The sequence below is a fragment of the Nomascus leucogenys genome, chromosome 1a (genome assembly GCF_006542625.1).
Source record: "Nomascus leucogenys isolate Asia chromosome 1a, Asia_NLE_v1, whole genome shotgun sequence".
NCBI lineage: Eukaryota > Metazoa > Chordata > Mammalia > Primates > Hylobatidae > Nomascus > Nomascus leucogenys.
In genome coordinates, this window is record NC_044381.1 from 71223399 (window position 1) to 71250825 (window position 27427).

Genomic DNA, 27427 nt, shown 5'->3' on the forward strand with positions numbered 1-27427 from the left:
CTTAGAGCTCAATTTCCATTCCGGAGTGATTTGTTTTTAAGCATACTCAAACGCACACCTGAGCGTGCTTCACCATCCCACACAATCCACAGCCCACCCACTTTCTGAAACTGTTCAGCCCTCAGTGGCCTCATAGCAAAGCATGGCAAATGGTTCCACTACTCCCTTTTCCTCCAGCATACCAGCCCAACTTGAAGGATCCTCACCTTTGACAGAGGGTCACACATTAGGAATGACAGCCCAAAACACCAACAGCCAACCGTACTTCATTGCTTCACCCAGGGCCAGCCTGATTTACTTTCAAGTACATGCAAATGCATTTAAAGCTGTGCCACTCTACTTAAAGACTCTACCGTCCTAGCCATAAAATATAACATTGTATCCAAAATCAGTGGGTTCTTGGTCTCACCAACTTCAACAATGAAGCCACCAACCCTCGCAGTGAGCGTTACAGTTCTTAAAGATGGCGTGTCCAGAGTTTGCTCCTTCTGATGTTTGGACATGTTCAGTGTTCACTTTCTTCCTTCCGGTGGGTTCCTAGTCTCGCTGGCCTCAGGAGTGAAGCTGCAAAAACGTTCTCGGTGAGTGTTGCAACTCTTACAGCAGCACGTCTGGAGTTATTCACCTCTCCCCGTGGCCTCAAGGATCTCACTGACCTCAAAAGTTAAGCTGCAGACCTTTGCAGTGAGTGTTACAGCTCTCTAAAGCAGTACATCCGGAGTTATCTGTTCCTTCTAGTGGATTTGCAGTCTCATTGGCTTGATAAGCGAAGCTATAGACTTCCGCAGCGAGCATTGCAGCTCAAAAAGGCAGCACAGACCCAAAAAATGTGCAGCAACAAGCGTTAGCGAAAAGAACAAAACAATGCAAAACAATGAAACCACCCCCTCTACAAAAGTACACTCCAACAGGTTACGCGGCTAGCTCGGGCAGCCTGCTTTTATTCCTTTATCTGGCCCCACCCACATCCTGCTGATTGGTCCATTTTACTTAGAGCTGATTGGTCCATTTTACAGAGAGCTGATTGGCCCATTTTACAGAAAGTTGATTGGCCCATTTTACAGAGAACTGATTGGTCCGTTTTGACAGGGTGCTAATTGGTGCATTTACAAACCTTGAGCTAGACACAGAGTGCTGATTGGTGCATTTACAATCCTTTAGCTAGACACAAAAGTTCTCCAAGTCCCCACTAGATTAGCTAGACACAGAGCACTGATTGGTGCCTTTACAAACCTTGAGCTAGACACAGAGTGCTGATTGGTGCATTTACAAACCTTTAGCTAGACATAAAAGTTCTCCAAGTCCCCACTGGCCTCAGTAGCCCAGCTGCCTTAGCCTAGTAGATCCTGTGCCCTGCCTTGAGCTGCCCACCAGTCCCGCGCCGCACGCTGGCACTCCTCAGCCCTTGGGCCATCCTCAGCCCTTGGGCGGTGGATGGGACCGGGCTCCGTGGAGCAGGGGGCGGCGCCTGTCGGGGAGGCTCGGGCCGCCCAGGAGCCCACGGAGAGTAGGGGGCGGGGGCTCAGGCATGGCAGGCTGCAGGTCCGGAGCCCTGCCCCGCGGGGAGGCAGCTGAGGTCCCGTGAGAATTCCAGCGCGGCGTGGGCGGGCCGGCAGTGCTAGGGGACCCAACACACCCTCCGCAGATGCTGGCCCACGTGCTAAGCCCCTCACTGCCCCGGGCTGGCAGTGCCAGCCAACCGCTCCCAGTGCGAAGCCCGCCGAGCCCGCGCCCACCCGGAACTCGCGCTGCCCCGCGAGGGCCGCGCGCAGCCTCGGTTCCCGCCCGCGCCTCTCTCCACACTGCCCGGCAAGCAGAGGGAGCCGGCTCTGGCCTCTGCCAGCACAGAGAGGGGTTCCCACAGTGCAGCGGCGGGCTGAAGGGCTCCCGCAGTATGGCTAGAGCGGACGCTGAGACTGAGGAGGCGCTGAGAGCCAGTGAGGGCTGCTAGCACATTGTCACCTCTCAATAGGTGCACCTTAAATACTGGCTTATTATTTGACCAAAGGCAGGACTCTACGTCTAGACGTACATACCCATCTGCATTCTCTTGTACACAGTACCAGGACCATTTCTAACATGAAATGTAAACTTACACGTCAAAATAATAGCTATAAATATGTGGTGGGTGTGGTCTGTTCCTTAACCCTACTAAGGCCTTCATCTGAGGAAGCAGATCTACATTCAAAGAGAGCAGTATTTCGGAGCAGCATTTCCTAAGTAGCCCTTGAGTTCACACAAAAATTTTGTTTTCTAATTTTGCCTTTGATTTGATTTTGTTTTCTAATTTGGCCTGAGATAATCAGCCAATATGGTCACTATATTGAACAGCACAGATCTAAAAGCTTCCACAAGCACAGGAGCCAATTCCTTAAAATAAATCTGTTTCTATATTCATATATACACATCCTATTCATTCTTTATCTCTGGGCAACCATGACCAACTAATGCAGTCTCTAAGCCAAACTGTGATACCTTGTTTACTAAGGAATTCCTTCTAATAGCTCTATACCCATTGGCTTTCACAACACGAATCAGGGGCTGAAATTTCTGCATATTTTTCTCAGATCTGCCCCAGGCGACTTCCTTTCCCATGGCTAGTTAAATAGGGACTGGAGAAGGGGAAGAAACACTCAAACACATTTTTAAAAGATTATAGCTAATTATATAGACACACTGGCCCTTAGACATATCTTACCTGGCATTTTATAATCTCCGTTTCACACAATATAATTTAATTCATATTTGGGGGACAGGAATGTTGATCTACACTGTAACTTGTCTAGTTTCTGGAATAAAACTTCAAGCATATAAAATGTTTATATTCTAAATTTTTAGTTTTTTCCCTATTATTTGTATGTCTAGATATAATTACAAAGTCTATGTGATGTGTTTTTCATGTGATGATCCAATACAGTGCTTCCCTGAGCCCTTAAAAAATAATAAAAAAAAAAATGCAACTTAAAGAAACAAAAACTCCCTACCGTAGCTGCTACAAGGGAGGCTAAGGCGGGAGGACTGCTTGAGGCCAGGAGTTCGAGGCCAGCCTGGGCAACATAGTAAGACCTCCGTCACAAACACAAAAACTCCCAACCCGGGTTCGACACCAGCCTGACCAACATGGAGAAACACCGTCTCTACAAAAAATACAAAAATTAGCCAGGCTTGGTGGCACATCCTTGTAATCCCAGCTACTCGGGAGGGTGAGGCAGGAGACTCGCTTGAATCCGGGAGGCGGAGGTTGCAGTGAGCCGAGATGGCGCCATTGCACTCCAGCCTGGGCAACAAGAGCCAATTCCGTCTCAAAAAAATAAAAATAAAAATAAAAATCACCTCCCAACCCTACGGACCACGCTGACATTCTGCCATCAGAAAGCAAAGCTTTCCAGCGTCCCCCAAGCGCTAGCACCGCCTTCTGACTCTTCCGCCCCGCCTCCGCCCCCTGCACTCTCCCAACTGACGGGAGGAGGGCGCCCTCCCAGCCAATCAACGTCCCACAGGGCCCGCCTCCCGCGCGTCTTTCAAAGGTCTTCTAGGAACCAATCAGCGATTAGACGCCGAGTCTTCGGGCACCCAAAGGCGGAGTAAGAAACCAGGAGCGGATCTGATTGGTTGCTGGAAGACGCCGCGCCCACCTCACAGGAGGACGAACCAGTGAGCTAAGCTGGGGGGCGCGGGCCCGGCCGGGGCACCGGTGAGTCGCCGGCGCTGCAGAGGGAGGAGGCACTGGTCTCGACGTGGGGCGGCCAGCGATGAAGCCGGTGAGTCGGACGTGCTGGGGCTTGGAGGAGCGAGGCGGCAGGGATGCAAGCGGTCCCGGGGACCCGATCCTGGGCCGGAGGGCAGCCCTAGCCTGGTAGCAGTGCGACTTGCGCCGTAACCGTCCTGCGGGTCGGGGAGGTGACTCTGCCCCGCACGGGCACGAGAGACGAAGGAGCAGGGTCGGTGGCCAACGAAGGAAAAACTGACATTCGCTGTGCACCTGCTGTGGGCTGTCACCTGTCCCCTGCAGGGTCTCATAAGCCTCCCAACCGCCCAGCCAAAGAGGGCCGAGCCTCGTTGCACCGAGGAAACCGAGTCGAGGGGCTTGAGTGTCAGCGATGAGTGGGCGCGATACCCCAGCCCCGAAGGGTGCCCGGGCGCTGCCTGCGCCTACAGGGCCTGGGGAAACCATGAGTACGAATGCCACGCCGCGGCTTGTGGGCGACACCACCGCTGTCACCATGCCCCAGGGCCACCTGGCAATGCTGCTCTTTTCCCGTGACGTTCAGAATCACAGGGCCTGGGAAAGCAGAAACGTCCAGATCTGTTAGGATTAATAAACCTGGTGAATGGGCAACACAAATTTGAAATATGAATCATCAAAGCTGCTTTAAAGAAAAAACAGATGCAGGCAAGGGGCTGAAGATCCCCCACCTAACCCATATTTCCTACTGCCCGGGTTGACAACCTACTGGACGCATTTCCTTTGGGTGCAGTTGATTATAATACTTAAGACAGAGCCAAAAGCAACAGAAATCCATAGCCTAGGGCCGGGTGGTGGCTCGCGCCTGTAATCCCAATACTTTGGGAGGCCAAGGCGGGCGGATCACTTGAGGCCAGGAGTTGGAGACCAGCCTGGCCAACACGGTGAAACTGCGTCTCTACTAAAAATACAAAAATTAGCTGAGCGTGGTAGTGCACGCCTGTAGTCCCAGCTACTCGGGAGGCTGAGCCACACGAATAGCTTGAACCGAAGAGGCAAAGGTTGCAGTGAGCTGATATCACGTCACTGCCCTCCAGCTTTGGCGACAGAGCAAAACCCTGTCTCAAGATAAAAGAAAGAAGGAAAGAAAAAATCCATAGCCTAAATTGGCCGTCCTGTGATCTTCCAGTACCAAGACCGTTGTAGAATATAGCTTCAGAGCTAGAAAGGGCATTAGGTGGTTACACTTGCTAATCCCTATGTTGCCATGTGGAGGGACATCAGCTGTCCTTCACTCCTGGCCTCTTTCTCCACCTGTCCCCATTGAGTTATCTGATCCCCGAGTTTGGAAGGAACTGAACACCAGTATCTCAACTTTTTCTTTCCTTCCTTCTTGGGATCTACCTGCCTGCCTGCAGAAGGTGCTTTCTGGTCCACTCTCTGGCACACAGAAGCCCCAGACTGTCCATGGCCACCTGTGACTGGGTGGATACATTTGTCTAATTCTGGGGTGAACAAGGGGCAAGCCCACATGGCAACAGCTTTAAGCTGCATACTCCATTTGATATACAATAATAAAACTCCATTTCCTTATCTTTCAATTGGTTTCAACTAGGGAGTGAGAAAAGGGTATGGGTTTTGTTCTGTTTTGTTTTTGTTTTTCTTTTTCTTTTGATTCCTTAAAATTTCAACAAGGAGTGTAGAAGTCTTCCATGTCAAAATGCTGCAGGATTAAGTTCCAACTGCTTAGATCAGCATACGAAGTCTATCTCAATCTCTCTAGTCTAGTAATTCATAAAGTTGCAGGCAGGTTATTTCACCTATACCACCCCCACCAAACTACTAGGCCGTGTGGGGATGTTTTTTGATAAAAGGGGTGGGCAAAACTACTTCTTCATCTCCTCTACTCCATCTCTATTTTGATATCACAGTTCCTCGATACACAAGTCCTTGGCTTAACTTCTTTCCTTTCTTTTTTCGTCGTCTTCTTTTTTTTTTTTTTTTTTGACTGAGTCATGCCGTGTCAGCCAGGCTGGAGTGCAGTGGTGTGTTCCTGGCTCACTGCAACCTCTGCCTCCTGGGTTCAAGGGATTCTCCTGCCTCAGCCTCCCGAGTAGCTGGGATTACAGGCATGTGCCACCATGCCCGGTTAATTTTTGTATTTTTGGTAGAGCCAGGTTTTGCCATGTTAGCCAGGCTGGTCTCAAACTCCTGACCTCAGGTGATCCGCACATCTTCGCCTCCCAGAGTGCTGAGATTTGGAGGCATGAGCCACCGCACCCTCCCTTTCCTATCTTCTTAAAAACCTGCTCTACCTTCAAAACCCAGCTAAAGCGTTTCCTCTGTGAAGCCTTCTCCAGCTCCCTACGTGGTCACTCTCTTCTCTGTTCCACAGTGTGTAGTTCTGCTTCCATTTCAGCACTTACATAATACCTTTCTTCTGTAATCTATGCACACGTCTGTCTCTCCAGCCATACTGAAGGCAGGCTATTTATCTTATAGATCTTTTGCATCTCCAGTGCTTCGCAAATGAAGGTGGCCAAGAAATATTTGTGAATGAATAAATCTCCTCACTTTATAGTGAGGAAAATTGAGATCCAGAATCAACTGAAGTGGCTTTTCAGAGAGTATACAGTAAGTGGCAGAACCAAGATCAGAAGCCAGATTTCTTGGTTCCCAATCCAACTCTCTTTCCACTATGCAGTGCTATAATTATTAATAGGAAGGTAAATAGCAGTCATTTATTATTAATATTGCTGATCTCATTGATATTCTGGATTGATGGCTGAATACATTGCAAATATGAATTCAGTGTGTTTAGACAAGGGTTAACTATCCTAAAACTACAAAAAAATTCTTTACAGTTATTTAACATAACATTTCTTTTGAAGCCTAGTTCAATACAAACAAGTGAGTTTGACTCATCAGATGAAGAGCCTATTGAAGATGAACAGACTCCAATTCAGATATCATGGTATGTTAGCATTTCTGATCAATGATGAGCTAAAATCACAATCTACATCATAAATGTAAATTTAGTTACATCATAATCTTACTAGAACGTAGTTCACATATTGAAAATGTTAAGGGATTATCCCCCTCTGATTATATAATTCTAATCGTTAAGGGATCTTCTAACTCCATGATTCATTTACTATCTATAATATAGAATAAGACCCTTTTTTTTGGCCCTTCTTTATACATTCTAACACCATGATTCATTTACTATTTATAATATAGAATAAGACCCTTTTTTTTTTTTGGCCCTTCTACTAACTTAGTAGAAGTAAGTAAGTAGGAAATAAAGGTAGGATTGAAATAATCTCCCATTTAGTACCAAAATCTACTTATTCTTTTATGACAAAAGAATAATATACCAAATATGAGATGAGATATTTAATCATTTCTCATTAAATCAAATCCTAGGTAATACTTAGAAGTAATGTCACAGTAATGCATCTATCAACAGACTGTTTAAGATAAAAGCCACATCAATGCAATAACAAAAAGTTTCTACATAAAATCAGCCTTTTAATCTTGGCAAGTGACTTATGGTCATACCAGATTCTTTACAATGAGCAATCAAATGCTTTCTCTCATCACTGCAAATATAATAGTCTCTCCCCTTAAGAAAGCACTATCCCTACTGTCAGAAGAGAAAGGGAGTCCTAAAGGTCTTTTGTCCTGCCATCAAATAGCATTACCTTCCATTTCCACTTAAAACTCCCATTTAAACACAAAAATTCATCTAATTTTCAAAGTCAGGTGGTATTTAGATGATGCCTCCTGTTTTCCTTTAAATCATCTTCTGACATGCAGCCAAGGTGAGCCTCTGTCCCTGAGTACTGCAAACTGGGAATGTGATTTCTTCACATTATTTCTTTTTAACCAAAAACCTATGGTTTTCATCATATGAAATTATATCTGTTAAGGAAGTTCTATAAAAAAAAAATCCTAAAATAATAATGTAGAATAAATGCTGGGGAGAAAATTGTCAGATAGTCATTTTCCAATTTATTTTCCTAAATCACTAATACAAATTATCTCGGGTAATATACCACAGGATAACATAAGTACACCGTATACTACCTGTTGGCAATCTAGGCATTATTATCTTTAAGGTAAATTTAAATTAACTTGGTTTTTTGTTTTCTTGTTTTTGTAGAGACAGGATTTCACCATGTTGCCCAGGCTGGTCTTGAACTCCTGGACTCAAACAGCCTGCCTGCTTCGGCCTCTCTTAAGTGCTGGGATCATAGGCATGAGCCACTGCACCCAGCTTAACTTGTCATTTTTAAGACTTAAATAATCACAAAGCAAATAAGTCCCTGTTTTAAAACTTTGTCTTTCTATGGTTTTTTTTTTGTGACCAACATATTGATATTTAACTATGAATTCTTACTTTGTGACTACTGTAAAACTTTAACACAACCTTATTTGGTGGCAAGCACCCATATTGATTAAACTGAATTTCCATTTATAACTTTTTTGAAAACTTAACTAAACATAATAAATTTTTCTTCTTTTCAGGCTATCTTTGTCACGAGTGAATTGTTCTCAGTTTCTCGGTTTATGTGCTCTTCCAGGTGGGTAACACAATAATGGGCTTCCTATCAATATATATATTTTTTTAAATATATTTTTATTGCAGTAGCTTTTGGGGGAACAGGTGGTGTTTGGTTAGATGAATAAGTTCTTTAGTGGCGATTTCTGAAATTTTGTTGCACCCATCACCAGAGCGGTGTACAGTGTACCCAATGTGAAGTCTTTTATCCTTCATCCCCCTCCCACCCGTTCCCCACCAGCCCCCGAAGTCCAATGTATAATTCTTATGCCTTTGTGTCCTCAAAGTTTACCTCCTATTTGTGAGTGAAAACATATGATGTTTGGTTTTCCATTCCTGAGTTACTTCACCTAGAATAATAGTCTCCAGTGGCCAGGTGCAGTCGCTCACACCCGTAATCCCGGCACTTTGGGAGGCTGAGGCGGGCAGATCACGAGGTCAGAAGATCCAGACCGTCCTGGACAACATGGTGAAACCCCGTCTCTACTAAAAATAAAAAAATTAGCTGGGCATGGTGGCGTGTGCCTATAGTCCCAGCTACTTGGGAGGCTGAGGTAGGAGAATTGCTTGAATCCAGGAGGCAGAGGTTGCAGTGAGCCAAGATGGCACCACTGCACTCCAGCCTGGCAACAGAGTGAGACTCTGTCTCAAAAAAAAAAAAAAAAGAAGAATAGTCTCCAGTTCCACCCAGGTTGCTGTGAATGCCATTTTGTTCCTTGGCTGAGTAGTATTCCATGGTGTGTGTGTGCGTGTGTGTGTGTGTGTATCTTACGTTTTCTTTTTTTATTATACTTTACAACCCCACTTTTTGATGGGTGTGTTTGTTTTTTTCTTGTAAATTTGTTTAAGTTCCTTGTAGATTCTGGATATTAGACCTTTGTCAGACGGATAGATGGCAAAAATTTTCTCCCATTCTGTAGCTTGCCTATTCACTCTAATGATAGTTTCTTTTGCTGTGCAGAAGCTCTTCAGTTTAATTAAATTCCGTTTGTCAATTTTGGCTTTTGTTGCAGTTGCCTTTGGTGTTTTAGTCATGAAGTCTTTGCCCATGCCTATGTCCTGAATGGTATTGCCTAGGTTTTCTTCTACAGTTTTTAGAGTTTTAGGTCTTAGGTTTAAGTCTTTAATCCATCCTAAGTTAATTTGTGTATAAGGTGTAAGGAAGGGGTCCAGTTTCAGTTTTCTGCATATGGCTAGCCAGTTTTCCCAACACCATTTATTAAATAGGGAATCCTTTCCTAATTCCTTGTTTTTGTCAGTTTTGTCAAAGATCAGATGGTTATAGATGTATGGTGTTATTTCTGAGGCCTCTGTTCTGTTCCATTGGTCTATATATCTGTTTAGGTATGCGTACCATGCTGTTTTTATTACTATAGCCTTGTAGTATAGTTTGAAGTCAGGTAGCATGATGCCTCCAGCGTTGTTCTTTTTGCTTAGGATTGTCTTGGCTATATGGGCTCTTTTTTTGTTCCACATGGAATTTAAAGTAGTTTTTTCTAATTCTGTGAAGAAAGTCAATGGTAGCTTGATGGGGATAGCATTGAATCTATAAATTACTTTGGGCAGTATGGCCATTTTCACGACATTGATTTTTCCTATCCATGAGCATGGAATGTTTTTCCATTTGTTTGTGTCCTCTCTTATTTCCTTGAGCAGTGGTTTGTAGTTCTCCTTACAGAAGTCTTTCACATACCTTGTAAGTTTTACTCCTAGGTATTTTATTCTCTGTGTAGCAATTGTGAATGGGAGTTCACTCATGATTTGGCTCTCCGTTTATCTGTTATTGGTGTATAGGAATGCTTGTGATTTTTGCACATCGATTTTGTATCCTGAGACTTTGTTGAAGTTGCTTATCAGCTTTGGGCTGAGACAATGAGGTTTCTAAATATACAATCATGTCATCTGTAAAAAGAGACAATTTGACTTCCTCTCTTCCTATTTGAATACTCTTTATTTCTTTCTCTTGCCTGATTCCCCTGGCCAGAACTTCCAATACTCTGTTAAATAGGAGTGGTGAGAGATGTTTTGTGACGGTTTTCAAAGGGAATGCTTCCAGCTTTTGCCCATTCAGTATGATATTGGCTGTGGGTTTGTCATAAATAGCTCTTATTATTTTCAGATACGTTCCATCAATACCTAGTTTATTGAGTGTTTTTAGCATGATGGGGTGTTGAATTTTATCAAAGTCCTTTTCCAGATCTACTGAGATAATCATGTGGTTTTTGTCACTGATTCTGTTTATGTGATGGATGACATTTAATGATTTGCATACGTTGAACCAACCTTGCATCCCAGAGATGAAGCTGACTTGATCGTGGTGGATAAGCTTTTTAATGTGCTGCTGGATTCAGTTTGCCAGTATTTTATTGAGGATTTTCGCATCGATGTTCATCAAGGATATTGACCTGAAATTTTTCTTTTTGTTGTGTCTGTGCCAGGTTTTTGTATCAGGATGATGCTGGCCTCATAAAATGAGTTAGGGAGGATTCCTTCTTTTTCTGTTGATTGGAATAGTTTCAGAAGGAATAGTACCAGCTCCTTTTTGTACCTCTGGCAGAATTAAGCTGTGAATCCGTCTGGTCCTGGGCTTTTTTTGGTTGGTAGGCTATTAATTACTGCCTCAATTTCAGAACTTGTTATTGGTCTATTCACGGATTCAACTTCTTCCTGGTTTAGTCTTGGGAGGGTGTATGTGTCCAGGAATTTATCCATTTCTTATAGATTTCTAGATTTTTTGTGTAGAGGTGTTTATAGTATTCTCTGATGGTAGTTTGTATTTCTGTGGGATCAGTGGTGATATCCCCTTTATCATTTTTTATTGTGTCTATTTGATTCTTCTCTCTTTTCTTCTTTATTAGTCTGGCTAGTGGTCTATTTTGTTAATCTTTTCAAAAGAATCAGCTCCTAGATTCATTGATTTTTTGAAGGGCTTTTTATGTCTCTATCTCCTTCAGTTCTGCTCTGATCTTACTTAGTTCTTTTTTTTTTTTCTTGAGACGGTCTCGCTCTGTCACCCAGGCTACAGTGCAATGACGCGATCTCAGCTCACTGCAAGCTCCGCCTCCTGGGTTCATGCCATTCTCCTGCTTCAGCCTCCCTAGTAGCTGGGACTACAGGCACCCGCCACCACACCCAGCTAATTTTTTTGTATTTTAATAGAGACGGGGTTTCACCGTGTTAGCCAGGATGGTCTCGATCTCCTGACCTTGTGATCCACCCGCCTTGGCCTCCCAAGGTACTGGGATTATAGGCGTGAGCCACTGCACCCGGCTTGATCTTAGTTATTTCTTGTCTTCTGCTAGCTTTTGAATTTGTTTGCTCTTGCTTCTCTAGTTCTTTCAACTGTGATGTTAGGGTGTCAATTTTAGATCTTTCCCGCTTTCTCACTGCAGATTCTGGTACATTGTGTCTCTGTTCTCATTGGTTTCAAATAACTTCTTTTTTTCTGTCTTAATTTACCCAGTAGTCAGGAGCAGGTTGTTCAGTTTCCATGTAGTTGTGCAGTTTTGAGTGAGTTTCTTAATCCTGAATTCTAATTTGATTGCACTGTAGTCTGAGGGACTGTTTGTTATGATTTCTGTTCTTTTGCATTTGCTGAGTAGTGTTTTACTTCCAATTATGTGGTCAATTTTAGAATAAGTGTGATGTGGTGCTGAGAAGAATGTATATTCTGATGATTTGGGGTGGAGAGTTCTGTAGATGTCAGTTAGGTCTGCTTGGTCCAGAGCTGAGTTCAAGTTCTGGATATCCTTGTTAATTTTCTGTCTCACTGATCTGTCTAATACGGACACTGGGGTGTTAAAGTCTCCCACTATTATTGTGTGGGAGTCTAAGTCTCTTTGTAGGTCTCTAAGAACTTGCTTTATGAACCTGGGTGCTTTTGTATTGGGTGCATATGTATTTAGGATAGTTAGCTCTTCTTTTGCATTGATCCCTTTACCATTATGTAATCCCCTTCATTTTCTTTTTTTATCTTTGTTGGTTTAAAGTCTGTTTTATCAGAAACTAGGATTGCAACCCTTGCTTTTTTTTGCTTTCCATTTGTTTGGTAAATATTTCTCCATCCCTTTATTTTGAGCCTATGTGTGTCTCTGCACGTGAGATGGGTCTCCTGAATACAGCACACCAATGGGTCTTGACTCTTTATCCAATTTGCCAGTCTATGTCTTTTAATTGGAGCATTTAGCCCATTTACATTTAAGGTCAATATTGTTATGTGTGAATTTGATCCTGTCATTATGATGCTAGCTGGTTATTTTGCCCATTAGTTGATGCAGTTTCTTCATAGCGTCAATGGTCTTTGCATTTTGGTATGTTTTTGCAGTGGCTCATACCAGTTGTTCCTTTCCAGGTTTAGTGCTTCCTTCAGGAGCTCTTGTAAGGCAGGCCTGGTGGAGACAAAATCCCTCGGCATGTGCTTGTCTGTAAAGGATTTTATTTCTCCTTCATTTATGAAGCTTAGTTTGGCTGGATATGAAATTCTGGGTTGAAAATTATTTTCTTTAAGAATGTTGAATATTGGCCCCCACTCTCTTCTGGCTTGTAGAGTTTCTGCAGAGAGATCTGCTCTTAATCTGATGGTCTTCCTTTTGTGGGTAACCCAACCTTTCTCTCTGGCTGCCCTTAACATTTTTTTCCTTCATTTCAACCTTGGTGAATCTGATGATTATGTGTGTTGGGGTTGCTCTTCTCGTAGAGTATCTTTGTGGTGTTCTCTGTATTTCCTGAATTTGAATGTTGGCCTGTCTTTCTAGGTTGGGGAAGTTCTCCTGGATAATATCCCAAAGTGTGTTTTCCAACTTGGTTCCATTCTCCCCGTTACTTTCAAGTACACCAGTCAAACATAGGTTTGGTTGATTCACATAGTCCCATATTTTTGGAGGCCTTGTTCATTCCTTTTAATTCTTTTTTTCTAATTTTGTCTTCACACTTTATTTCATTAAGTTGGTCTCCAATCTCTGATATCCTTTCTTCTGCTTGATCAGTTCAGTTATTGATACTTGTGTATGCATCACGAAGTTCTTCTGCTGTGTTTTTCAGCTTCATCAGGTCATTTATGTTCTTCTCTAAACTGGTTCTTATAGTTAGCAGTTCCTCCAACCTTTTATCAAGTTTCTTAGTTTCCTTGCATTGGGTTAGAACATGCCCCTTTAACTTGGAGGAGTTTGTTATTACCCACCTTCTGAAGCCTACTTCTGTCAGTTCATCAAACTCATTCTCTGTCCAGTTTTGTTCCCTTGCTGGCGAGGAGTTGTGATCCTTTGGAGGAGAAGAGGTGTTCTGGTTTTTGGAATTTTCAGCCTTTTTTCTCTGGTTTTTCCTCATCTTCGTGGATTTATCTACCTTTGGTCTTTGATGTTGGTGACTTTTGAATGGGGTTTCTGCGTGAGTGTCCTTTTTGTTGATGTTGATGCTATTGCTTTCTGTTTGTTAGTTTTCCTTGTAACAGTCAGGCCCCTCTTATGCAGGTCTGCTGGAGTTTGCTGGAGATCCACTCCAGACCCTGTTTGCCTGGGTATCACCAGTTGAGGCTGCAGAATAGCAAAGATTGCTGCCTGCTCCTTCCTCTGGAAGTTTTGTCCCAGAGGGGCACCTGCCAGATGCCAGCCGGAGCTCTCCTGCACGAGGTGTCTGTCAACCCCTGCTGGGAGGTGTCTCCCCGTTAGGAGGCACGGGATTCAGGGACCCACTTGAGGAGGCAGTCTGTCCCTTAGCAAAGCTCAAGTACTGTGCTGGGAGATGTGTTGCTCTCTTCGGAGCCAGCAGGCAGGAATGTTTAAGTCTGCTGAAGCTGTGCCCACAGCCATCCCTTCCGCCAGGTGCTCTCTCCTAGGGAGAAGGGAGTTTATCTATAAGCCCCTGACTGGAGCTGCTGCCTTTCTTTCAGAGATGCCCTGCCCAGAGTGGAGGAATCTAGAGAGGCAGTCTGGCTACTGTGGCTTTTCCACACTGTGGTGGGTTCTGCACCCAGTTCGAACTTCTGGCTGGCTTTGTTTACACTGTGAGGGGAAAACTGCCCACTCAAGCCTCAATAATGGTGGACGCCCCTCCCCCCACCAAGCTTGAACATCCCAGGTTGACTTCAGACTGCTGTGCTGGCAGCGAGAATTTCAAGCCAGTGGATCTTAGCTTGTTGGGCTCCGTTGGGGGTGGGATCCACAGAGCAAGACCACTCAGTTCCCTGGCTTCAGCCCCCTTTCCAGGGGAGTGAATGGTTCTGTCTCGCTGGCATTCCAGGTACCACTCATTTGGAAATGCAGAAATCACCCATCTTCTTTCTGCATTGGTCTCGCTGGGAGCTGCAGACCAGCGCTGTTCCTATTTGGCCATCTTGCCTGGGAATCCCACATTTTCTTTATCTACTCATTAATTGATGGGCATTTGGGCTGGTTTTACATTTTTGCAGTTGCATATGTCGCTATAAACTCGTGTGCAAGTATCTTTTTCATATCATTTCATATAATGACTTCTTTTCCTCTGGGTATATACCTAGTAGTAGGATTGCTGGTCAAATGGTAGATCTACTTTTAGTTCTTTAAGGCATCTCCACACCGTTTTCCATAGTGGTTGTACTAGTTTACGCTTCCACCAGCAGTGTAAAAGTGTTCCCTTTTCACCACATCCATGCCAACAATATATTTAGAACAAGTATTTGGTCAACTAACACATCATTCTCTGTACTGGGCAATAAGTAAATTTCACAGACCATCAGCACTGGGGAACACACTTTGCGAAGCCCTCATGGTGGACTATAGCTAAAGGAACATAGATCTACCTTTCAGCCCTTCCAGATCTGCAGTCACAGCCCTACAGTTGTGCTTTGCCAATCTTAATAAAGCTTAAAGCTTGGAGTACAAATGAGGCTGAGGACTACACCAGGTACTTGTTACAGAAGAAACACAGAATACAGAATCCTTGATTAGGATGAATCCCTGTAATTATATTCATAGATATATAAGAAATTGAAATTCATATTCAAAATATAATTGAAACATATAAATGATTACGTGAAATGACTTTATAAAGTAGCTATATAAGTGTTTAAACATACCTGTTACATATGACCAAAAACTGACTTTTTTACCTGCTTTATTATTACTTATAGGTTGTAAATTTAAAGATGTTAGAAGAAATGTCCAAAAAGATACAGGTAGGTGTAACATCACACAACCACACTCATGGGTTTTTTAAATAAATAGCACTGAAAATCTCCCTGTCAAAAAGAACAAATCATAGTTTATTTTTAATATAGCAATAAATTTTCAATATTTTGTGAAGTTTCAAACTATAGACTTATTCTGATATGTAAAGAGGTATTTGTGAAGATCATCATTTACCTAACCATGGAGTTGCTTTTCACTGATTGTTGTATAAACTACATTTGAGGTTAGAATGTAGAAGTTGGCAGGAAAAAAAGTATGTAAATAGAAAACTGACATACTGCTCCCCCCAGGTCTTTACTGTTCCTTGCAGACTTGACTGTGGTAGTAGAAATTAAACATGAGCTGGGAACTCCAAGTTAGCAGTGAAATTGTGAATCCTGGATGGAAAATTTTGAGAGCCAGCATCTAGATGGAAAAGACAGAATGGGAACTGATTGTTGCATGCCCAAGGATGTTCATACCATTATAGCCACAAGTGTAATAATCCCCATAATCTGCCCCAATTTGGAATTTACATATTGCATGATACTAACAAATATGGATTTTCAAAAGATTTTATTCTGATTGGCCTGGAATGTCTCAAACCTACTGGTCCTACCAATATCCTTATAGTACTGCAAATTAAAATGTATATATTGCTTGATTCTAACCAGTATAGATTTTCTGAATCTTAAAACCTTTTCCTGGTTATTCTGGAACATCAGTTTGCTAATGTACTTTTAAAAATTTATTCCTGGCCAGGTGCAGTGGTTCACACCTATAATCCCAGCACTTTGGTAGGCCGAGGCGGGTTGATCACTTGAGCTCAGGAGTTCAAGACCAGCCCGGGCAACAAGGCAAAACCCTGTCTCTGCAAAAAATACAAAAATTAACTGGGCATGATGGCATGTGCTTGTAGTCCCAGCAACTTGGGAGGCTGAGGTGGGAAGATCGCTTGAGCCCAGGAGGTCAAAGCTGCAGTGAGCTGAGATGGTGCCGAGATCACAAGGTCTTGCTCTGTCACCCAGGCTGGAGTGCAATGAGCTGAGATTGCATTACTGCACTCCAACCTGGTGGCAGAGAAAGACCCTGCCTCAGAAAAAAAAAAAAAAAAGTATTCCTTACCTACTAAAAAAAGACTTAAAGACGCTAATAGATAGTTGACCCTTGTAGTATTTATAAAAATTTTCTGCTTTAGACACACCCACCATGCTAGGAAATTTCCATTTGGAGAACATTTAGGTCATAAGCAAAATATATGTAATTTAAATCATTGGTTCAAAGTCATTTGAACTTGTACATTTCGGAATGTCACATTCATTTAGGATTTTCTATAAAAACGGTTTCCAATTTTTTTCAAACTTTTTTTTCTGCCATGAAATCTTAAATGGAATCCAGTACATAAAACAGGTCAATATGTTTGATTGGAGACCTAGAATCTCCCTGCAGCAGTTCCTGAGATACTTTCTTAGCCCTTTCTCAGAAAGTTGGAAAATCACTGGATAATAAAAATTACCAAATGTGTACAAGAGGCAAATAGATGTACAGTACTGTACATCTCAGGGATTAGTTCATGAGAAGGTACTTTGTACTTAAATAGCTAAATGTCCTTGGATTTAAGGGGCAGGGAGAGGGCTGGAGTTGGGGGCACTTAGATCATCCGGAGTTATTTATTTTAAACCAAATGCTCTATAGTTAATATTGCCTTAAAGAAGTCCCAGTGTATGGAATGCCCATAGTATTCATATCATTATAATGAGAATAGCTAGGTCACATAAGTTTAATACAGATAATGTTTTATTTACTGGCGACCTAGTCTATAAAATTAAATACACAAAGATGTGTTACAGTGCAGATACGAGGGAGAATACTAGCACTCTGACACCATGGCCATGCTGGAGATTTTATGTACAATACTCAGAGTCAAGCAAACAGCTAAGTGATGAAGTAGCAGACATGGTTGATTTTGTGAGAAAAAGAAAAAAAGTGCTAACATCCTTAATTGAACATAGATCTATCATACCTTAATTGATAGCACTTTTTTTCTTTTTCTCACAAAATCGACCATATTTGCTACTCAATTTTAAGTGTTTTAAGAGTTATTTTGTGCCGGGCATGGTGGCTCATGCCTGTAATCCCAGCACTTTGGGAGGCTGAGGCGGGTGGATCACCTGAGGTTGGGAGTTCAAGACCAGCCTGACCAACATGGTGAAACCCCATCTTTACTAAAAATACAAAATTAGCTGGGCGTGGTGGCACATGCTTGCAATCCCAGCTACTTGGGAGGCTGAGGCGGGAGAATCACTTGAACCTGGGAGGCAGAGGTTGCAGTGAGCCGAGATTGTGCCATTGTACTCCAGCCTGGCAACAGAGAGAGACTCCATCTCAAAAAAAAGAGTTATTTTAAAGCAGTATTTATTGCAAAAAAAATTTTTTTGTAAGAACAGCAATTGACTTATTTTGAAATTCAGTAAAAGGCATTTTGACTTGTAATATGAGGTTTAATTCTAGACACCTTTTGATTCAGACATATCAATAGGCACTTCAGATCTATAGATTGTCATTTGGTATTAGTTTGGCTTAAGAAACTTAACTTCACATTCTCCCTCTTGATGGTATTTAAATGTGTGATGTTTTCTGTGTGTGTGTGTCTGTGTATCCTGGTCTATTGGCAGAAGAACTAAAGAGCTGTGGTATACAGGACATATTTGTTTTCTGCACCAGAGGGGAACTGTCAAAATATAGAGTCCCAAACCTTCTGGATCTCTACCAGCAATGTGGAATTATCACCCATCATCATCCAATCGCAGATGGAGGGACTCCTGATATAGCCAGCTGCTGTGAAATAATGGAAGAGCTTACAATCTGCCTTAAAAATTACCGAAAAACCTTAATACAGTACGTTCTTCTTTTCTTCATACACTATGTGAGAAATGTCTGAGTCAAAATGATTTCTGGAATTATGGTAGCCCTATTCAGTTATTACCTACTTCCTAGTTTGTTGTAAGGATTAAAAGGTAATAATACACTAGAAAAGCACTGGCACAATGTCTGGTACAGGGTAAGTAGTCAAATATGTGCTGTTATTACTTTTCAAGAGTAGGGACAATAAATGAGTAGATTTGGAAATTATTAGAACAAGGTTACAAGCTTTTTTTTAATTTCTTTCCTTTAGTCTTAGACCTTTAGTTGCAATTTTGGGACCCTCCTTTCCCTTCCTCACCATCACCGCCTCACTTATTAGCTTTTCAATTGCTTAGTTGCTTTCAATAGCAAGAAAATCAATTTTTTGGCCAGGTGCAGTGGCTCGCGCCTGTAATCCCAGCATTTTGGGAAGCGTGGTGGGTGGCTCACTTGAGCTCATGAATTCGAGACCAGCCTGGGCAACATGGCAAAACCCCATCTCTGCAAAAAATATACAAAAGAACATGTCAGGCGTGGTGGTACGTGCCTGTAGTCCCAGCTACTCAAGAGGCTGAGGTGGGGGGACTGCTTGAGCCTGGGAGACAGAGGTTGCAGTGAGCCAAGATGACAGTACTGCACTCCAGCCTGGGTGACAGGGAGACCCCATCTTAAAAAAAAAAAAAGAATAAAGAAAGTCGATTTTTTCAAAATTAGCTACCAAAAATGTTACCTCTAAGCAATAAGCAATCTTAAAAATATGACTTGAAAATTACATTTGATGATATGACTCTGCTAACAGATTGAAAGAGGGCCTCTCATTGTGTGTCAGTGGCTATAAAAACACAAGCTGCTGGTGTGAAAGTTTAAAACAAAATAAGATGGATTAAGGAAAGGGGACAAAATGAGGAGGAAAGAAAAGCAGCTTGGAGGAAGGCCGGAGAGAGTGGCAGTGGGCAGTAGATAGTAGCATGGCAAAGATTCAAAAGGGGCGATGTGGATAATAAACAACAGATACTCTGCCGGAAGTGAAACACACAAAGCAACAGAGAGCCAGCCATGGGGAGGAAACTGGCCTTTGCTGTGCATAATGTACATTTCATATTCTAATAACCTGCTGAATCCTTTCTGGAATAAGGTAGGGTATTAAATAGTTTACAACCTCAAAAGCCCCAAGTTCCTTAAGGGCATTGCTTTGAGCTAGAAGTATAGAAATTATATCAAATAGCCATGAGGTTCTCAGGGCACCTAATGATAGGACAAGCCCAGCCAACTTCTCCCCTTAAACCTACAGCCCAGGGGCCTCATACCAACAGGGCGTTCTGAAGGGAAACCAACTAGTACGAGGGTCTTTGGGAACACACACCTGTTTGTGGCCAGACTGCACTCTGACATACAGAGAAATATAGTTTGCAGAATATGTAGTAAAGAACTAGAAGCCATTCTACATCCTATTGTTTCCCATCTTCCTCTATGGAAAAGCATAGTCACTTAACCAGTACTAATTATAAAAGCTAAATTTCAAATAGATCCAGTTGTTGATGTGAAAGTTTCTGATACATGTAGGCAAAATAGTATTAGATAGTTAAATGTAGCTGGGGAAAAATATTTTCCAATATAGGGCCCTATTTTTCAAACCATTTTGAGATCTTTTTTTTTTTTTCAAATAAATTTTTGAAAGCAGCCTCTACTGAAAAGTTTCCAGAAATCAAACTAGCTCTGTTCAGTGAAGTGAAGCTTAACAAATTCTACTGTAGCTGGTTCTGGCAACCCAAATGCTCTGATGTTTGTGCAGAGTACAAACAGGATAGACAATAGATGGGTGACTTTACATATGCTCAATGTTTCAGTCTCCCATAAAATAAAGTATCTGACAACTGGAATTTTTCATTGTCCTAGAGCTTTCAAAGGTGTCCTACAGTGACTACTTTATTTTCTATCCATTCTGCCATCTTTGAGGACCCACACTTCTAGACAGCTATAGAGCTTATCCTTCAGCAACGGGGTCTGGTAAACCTTTTTCACTGTCCTGTTGTCTACCAGTGCCGTCTCACTGGTTCTGCCTGGACATTTGCAGCCCTTTATAAAATCAGTGAACAACACTGCTTGCCTACTGTATTTTGTAGTTTCTTGGCGCTATTGTAACAAAGTACCACAAACCAGGTAGCTGAAAACAACAGAAATTTCTTCTTTCCCATTTCTAGAGGCTATAAGTCCAAAATTAAGATGAGAGCAGAGCCATGCTCCCTGAGAATGAGGAGAGTCCTTCCATGCCTCTTCCTAGCTTCTGGTGGTGGCCGTCAATCCGTGGCAGGCCTTGGCTTGCAGCCGAATCCCTCCAGTCTGCCTCTGTCATCACACGCTTCCTTGTGTGTCTGTGTCTTTGCATGGTGTTGTCCTCGTGTAAGGACACTAGTCATCTAGGATGAGGGCCCGCTCTAATTTGTCTTAACTTGAATATACCTGCAAAGACTCAAATTCTGAATAAGGTCCCACTCACAGGTACAGGATAAGGACTTCAGCATGTCTTTTGGGGGGACATAATTCAACCAGTAACACCTGCCGTGTACCACATGCTGAGACTACCAAAGGAGGCACAGTCCCCACCTTTGAGGAACCTATAACTAACACTACCATTTAAGTGCGGTAAGACAGGAGAGGCAGCACACAGGAAAATGATCCTTTCTGTAGGAGCACAAAGGCATTTTAGGAAATGAAATTTGAGGTTTTAAAAGATGAGTAGGAATTCATCAAATAGAAGAAAAAAGATGAAAATAGCAAAAGGTATAAAATAATATTAATCTTGCAAAAAGACACTGCAGTGTTCTATCTTGATCTTTTTTTATTTTATTTTATTTTTTTAAATAAGGCAGTTGTCTCTCTCTGTCACCCAGGCTGGAGTGCAGTGGCACTGTCATAGCTCACTGTAGCCTTGAACTCCTGGGCTCAAGAGATCCTCCCACCTCAGGCTCCCGAGTAGCTAGGACTTCAGGTGTGAGCCACTGTGCCAGGCCTTTTTTTTTTTTTTTGTAGAGACAGGGTCTCGCTTTATTGCCAAAGCTGGTCTTAAACTACTGGACTCAAGCAGTCCTCCCACCATGGCCTCCCAAAGTGCTGGGATTATAGGCCCGAGCCATCGTGCCCAGCCTCTACCTTTATATGGTAGATCCAGATCTCTGAAACAGGCCTATGTCTGGAACACTTTGTGGAAAGCAAGTTCATGAGTAAGACTAGGGGTCAGTACCTATTCAGTCCTCTATTTCACATCCTAAAGCAAAATATATATCTGCACCTTTACCTACAATACAATACAATACAGTAATTGATGTCCATAATGGTAAGTCATCCACACTAAATTAGGCTCTGTATACCCTCTAAGTACATTAGGAAGCATGTAATACATTTTTTAGGATCTTTGAAAATGATTTAAATGAATAGTTTTGCTACTGAGGGTTAATCTCCATTTTTCTGGAAAATCCAGTTATACAAAACTGCTAATTTCTTTACAGTGCTAGATGACAGCAGCTAATGTTCATTTACTTCTTACTCTGCACAAAGCTGTGTTCTAAATCCTTGGCAAATGCTCACTCATTTGTGAGCCTCATTTAATCCTCACTCTGATGTACATACTATTGCTATGACCATTTTAAAGGTGAAAAGGCTGAGTCCCAGAGAGATTAAATAACTTGCTTAGCTTTACACATCTAATAAGTGGCAGAGCCAGGACTCAAGCCCAGGCAGTGGTGCTCCAGAGCCCATGCTCCAGACTTCGGTGATACCCTATCTCTGGACTCCTTTAGATACATGAACAATTATTGTCTACATGGCATTTGTCCGGTAACCATTCAGATTTTGTTTAGACAGAGGAATAATCAAAGTGACAGTTGGTAAAAGTCTGATTTCTATCTATTGGTAACATGCTCCATTTCTCAGATGTGGATCTTGGAGCCTAAAGAGGTCAGTAAAAAGACTCTGCCTATCTTGATGCTTAGAGGCATTCAGAATTCCTCCCAACAAAGAAATAAGCACACCTTGCTCTCAGTTGATTAAATCAAAAATACTTATTAATCTTTGTGTGCAAGGCACTGTGCTAGGCATTAGAGTTGTAAATAGAAGGCAGAAAGAGCAAGTCTTTAGTTGTAACTAGGGATGGAATGAAATGTACAAACTTCAAAACTGTATTTCCCTTTCAGCTGCTATGGAGGACTTGGGAGATCTTGTCTTGGTAAGAAATATATTTCTATTATTTTTTTAACCGCAATAGACAAACTTCTGTTTCCAGACCATATGTTCATTTTGTATTAAAATGGAACCAACCAAAATATAAGTTTGCTAAGACTCAAAGGATTACTTAAGGCCCTAAACATGGTGTTCCCTGGAAAGCTTGGGTGGGAGTGGGAGGTATTTTCAGCATTGTTCTGGAGGATTCTGGCAAAACATCATTTACAAGTCTTAACACCTGCATTCTTATTTTTTAACATTTTTTGATGTTCTTCCTGTGGAGGTGTTATAATACAGTAACTTCCAAATAGTTTCCATAGGTAACTATTTATGAATACCAAAGTTAATTATTATCTTAATTTAAAAAAAATTTTTTTTTTTTGAGACGGAGTCTCGCTCTGTCACCCAGGCTGGAGTGCAATGGCGCAATCTCAGCTCACTGCAAGCTCCGCCTCCCGGGTTCACGCCATTCTCCCGCCTCAGCCTCCCGAGTAGCTGGGACTACAGGTGCCCGCCACTGCGCCCAGCTAATTTTTTGTATTTTTAGTAGAGACAGGGTTTCACCATGGTCTCGATCTCCTGACCTCATGATCCGCCCGCCTCAGCCTCCCAAAGTGCTGGGATTACAGCCGTGAGCCACCGCGCCCAGCCTAAAAATTTTTTAAATGTACTAGGAAAAACAAAAAGAGTTCATGAAATGCCACACTGGAGTAGTAGTAATTTTTTTAGTGTTGGATGATATCAAAATTGAAAGCTTTTGTGTTTCAAAGAATACTATCAAAACGACAAGACAACCCATAGAATAGGAAAAAATATTTGCAATCTATATATTTGATAAGGGATTTGTATCCAGAATATAAAAAGAACTCTTACAACTCAGTAATAAAGATAGGCTGGGCGTCGTGGCTCATGCCTGTAATCTCAGCACTTTGGGAGGCCAAGGCAGAAAGATCACCTGAGTTTAGGAGTTTGAGAACAGCATCAGCAACATGGTGAAACCCCATCTCTACAAGAAATACAAAAATTAGCCAGGCATAGTGATGCATGCCTGTAGTCCCAGCTCCTTGCGGGGCTGAGGCTGGAGGACTGCCTGGGCCCAGGAGGTCAAGGCACCAGTGAACCGAGTTTACGCCACTGCACTCCAGCCTAGATGACAAAGTGAGATCCTCTCTCTCAAAAAAAGAAATAATAATAATAATAATAATAATAATAATAAACAAACAACATAATTGAAAAATGGGCAAAGTATCCGAATACACCTTTCTACAGGCAAGATACACATATAGTCAATAAGCACATGAAAAGATGCTCAACGTCATTAATCATCAGGAAATGCAAATCAGAACCACAGTGGATACCACTTGACACCAATTAGGAAGGGTATTATAAAAAACATGAAAAATAACAAGTATTGGCAAGGATGTAGAGAAATTCGAACCCTCATACACTGTTGGTGGGAATGTAAAATGGTGTAGCTGCTTTGGAAAATAGTCTGGCAGTAGTTCCTCAAACAGGTAAACATTAACATATGACCCAGCAATTTCACTCCAAAGTATATACCCAAAAACTTGTATACAAATGTTTATAGCAGTATTAATCATAATAGCCAAAAAATGGAAACAGCCTAAATGTCCATCAGTTGACGAACGGATAAACACAATGTGGCATATACATACAATGGAATATTATTTGATCATAAAAGGAATTAAATACAGACATATGCTACAATATGTATGAACCATGAACACATTATGCTAACAGAAGTCAGACACACACACACAAAATATTGTATGTTTCCATTTATGTGATTGCTCACAATAGGCAGATCTACAGAGACAAAGTACACTAGTGGTTGCCTATGGCAGGGGTTGATGGGGAATAGAGGATGATAGCAAAAAGTACACTTCTTTCTGAGGTGATGAAGTGCTTTAAAATTGACTGTGGTGATGGTTGCACATATCTGTGAATATACTAAAATCACTGAATGGATGAACACTTTAAATGGATGACAGAATGAAGCCAGTGTTAAACTTTAATTCAACCATACGGTCATTTAAGATCATAATTTAACTGTCAAAAACACACACTAAAAGTCTCAGTCTTTTAATTCATTTGGAACAATTACACCAGTCTTCTGTATCAACAGAAGACTTATTAAATATAAAATGCTCTACCCTGTCACTAGTTATTTAATAACATATTTTCTGTCATGTTCCATTAGTAGCTGCTTGTCTCCTACTATACCTGTCTGACACAATATCACCAGAGCAAGCCATAGACAGCCTGCGAGACCTAAGAGGATCCGGGGCAATACAGACCATCAAGGTGAGGAGGTGGGTGGTGCTTGCTCGGTTGTGGTTGGGGTCGCTGTTACAAATACAGATTAATATGTAACCAAAAGGTTACATATGAAAATCCAAAAGGGCAGTGAAATGAAAATCCAAAGCATTCTGTTAGTCAAATACCATTTGCTTATGCTTTTAGTTTTTAAAAATTTACACGTAAATATAATCCAGGTAGTCTAAAAAAGCACACAGAATTTCAAACAAGATAATGAAAATTTGAACTTCCTGGTTTACTTTCCCAGGATCTACCTACTGCTCAGTTTTTGCCCCAGTCAGTTTTGAGAATGGATCCTCTCACCTAGAACAATGAGATGGTTGTTATTAATACAAACTTGGTAGGTTCTTGGGTGGATACTTGGCCAAAAAAAAATCTATGGAAGATCCTATTACATCACCAAAACATTTAATAAAGACAGATGAATGACTATAATACAAAAAATGGAAAGCAGTGCTAATTATCCTTTGCAGTGGATAACTGGGGACATCTTCCACATGTACATTCCCGTAACACTTCAAAACACTGCACTAGCAATGCCAAGGATATTGTATTAATCATGTTACTGAAAAGATTCTGCAGATTTCACTTCATTTTTGTAGATCTGTAAAGCTGATGTGCCTTCCTTTTGGCAGCGTGCCCTCTCAGCATTAGAATCCACTCATCAGAGGAGTGGGCACCAAAGAATCCTGGCCATTAGGCAGCTCCCTAGACTTGAGAACCCATCTTCCCAGGGTTGGAGGTCTAATCCAGTGTCATTAACAGTGAATTATCATAATTACTAATAAATTCACCAAGCAACCTGATTCTTAGGGCTTAAATAAGGTCATTAACGGGACAATCCATACAGGATCCACTCCACTGTACACGTCTGAAACAGACAACTCTCCTTATGTTAAAATCAAACGATGCAGCCAGGCGTGGTGGCTCATGCCTATATCCTAGCACTTTGGGAGGCTGAGCTGGGTGGATCACTTAAGGCCACGAGTTGGAGACCAGCCTGGCCAATGTATTAAAACCTTGTCCCTACTAAAAATACAAAAATTAGCCGGGGTGGTTATGTGTGCCTGTAGTCCCAGCTACTTGGGAGCCTGTAGTCCCAGCTACTTGGGAGCACAAGAATCGCTTGAACCTGGGAGACAGAGGTTGCAGTGAGCCGAGATCACACCACTGCACTCCAGCCTGGGCGACAAAGCAAGACCCTGTCTCAAAAAAGAAAAAAAAAAAAAAAAAATCAAATGATGCTTCAAATCCAAAAAGTTCGCCTCTCTTCTCTTGAAAACAAAATACATGGCCATGGCCAGATATATATATGTATATCCATATGTTTTACATCTTTAACATTGCAGATAATTAAGCCCATATTACTACAGACTGTCAGTTTATCACCTCAGCATTCTGTGGCAAACAGGCTTGCTGGTGTTAGCAATGCAGTTTCCACATCTCAATAAGGATATGAAATGAGATGATTGGCAGAGTAAGAATATCTTCTGGGAAGCTATTAAAACTCCAAATAAATTATTTAAAGCTTTTATTTTGCTTATCTGCTGAGATTAGCAATACAGTTTGTTTTTAAAAAATATTGTCTGTGAAAATTATCCCTAGTGCATTATGTCATCACAAAAAGCAGAAGACTAGGGCTTCTATAAATTGAGAAATGCAGTTTGTTAAATACACCAGTTACTTGCTACAGAAAGTGCTCTGTCCTTCTTACCAGGGGGGAAAAATGTTAGCAAAAATAATGCCATTATGTACTGTTTTAATCTTATTTGGTCCTGTAAGTAAAGAGAGAAAGGATTTTAGACTTAAAACATATCCATCTATATTTCACCTTCTGATTTTTAGAGACTTGTAGAACAATAGTTTTTCACACTATATGGCTTTACTAAAAGATAAAACTTCCCCATGATGCAAATGCTTCCTTACCCAAAAAGATGTAGAATTGTGCTTAGCAAGTATTTTTTTATTCCTGATACCTGCTAATATTGTGCCCACACTGATAGTTTTCTACAGTGTATTCCAATGTATCTTTACTTTTTTCAGCAATACAATTATCTTCATGAGTTTCGGGACAAATTAGCTGCACATCTATCATCAAGAGATTCACAATCAAGATCTGTATCAAGATAAAGGAATTCAAATAGCATATATATGACCATGTCTGAAATGTCAGTTCTCTAGCATAATTTGTATTGAAATGAAACCACCAGTGTTATCAACTTGAATGTAAATGTACATGTGCAGATATTCCTAAAGTTTTATTGACAAAACTCATTGTGTCTCTTTCATTTCTTATAGGAATAGGAAAATTGGGACAGGAAAATTGGTATGCAATTTTCCTTTTAGAAATGAACTGGTTGTTCCGGTATATTTTACCTGGAGGTAATGCTGAAAACATGCATTTGGAAAAATATTTGACTGCCTATTTTTAATACTTAGACTGCACTTTTACTTCATTTTACTGTTTGTAACCACTGGGTAGCATATGACAAAGTAATAAGTATGAGAATTGGTATGAGTGCCCAAACTTACTTTTAAATGATGTCCCCCTCCCCCTCTATTCCTCCCAAAACT

General features: G+C 41.6%; 1 protein-coding gene across 2 annotated transcripts; it reads left to right on the forward strand.

The window, feature by feature from the left end:
- The first annotated feature begins 3551 nt into the window (after positions 1 to 3551).
- On the forward strand, positions 3552 to 27123 carry CDKN3 (cyclin dependent kinase inhibitor 3). Of its 2 annotated transcripts, none has more exons than XM_003267707.4 (8): positions 3552 to 3761; positions 6577 to 6659; positions 8216 to 8271; positions 15355 to 15399; positions 18067 to 18289; positions 22486 to 22517; positions 24735 to 24838; positions 26897 to 27123. In XM_003267707.4, the coding sequence occupies exons 1-8, from the start codon at positions 3753 to 3755 to the stop codon at positions 26981 to 26983; spliced, it is 639 nt and encodes a 212-aa protein (XP_003267755.1). In that variant the 5' UTR covers positions 3552 to 3752; the 3' UTR covers positions 26984 to 27123. The 2 variants fall into 2 exon arrangements, with proteins under 2 accessions (XP_003267755.1, XP_030666587.1); XM_030810727.1 differs by lacking the exon at positions 26897 to 27123 and adding an exon at positions 25101 to 25762.
- Positions 27124 to 27427: the final 304 nt, after the last annotated feature.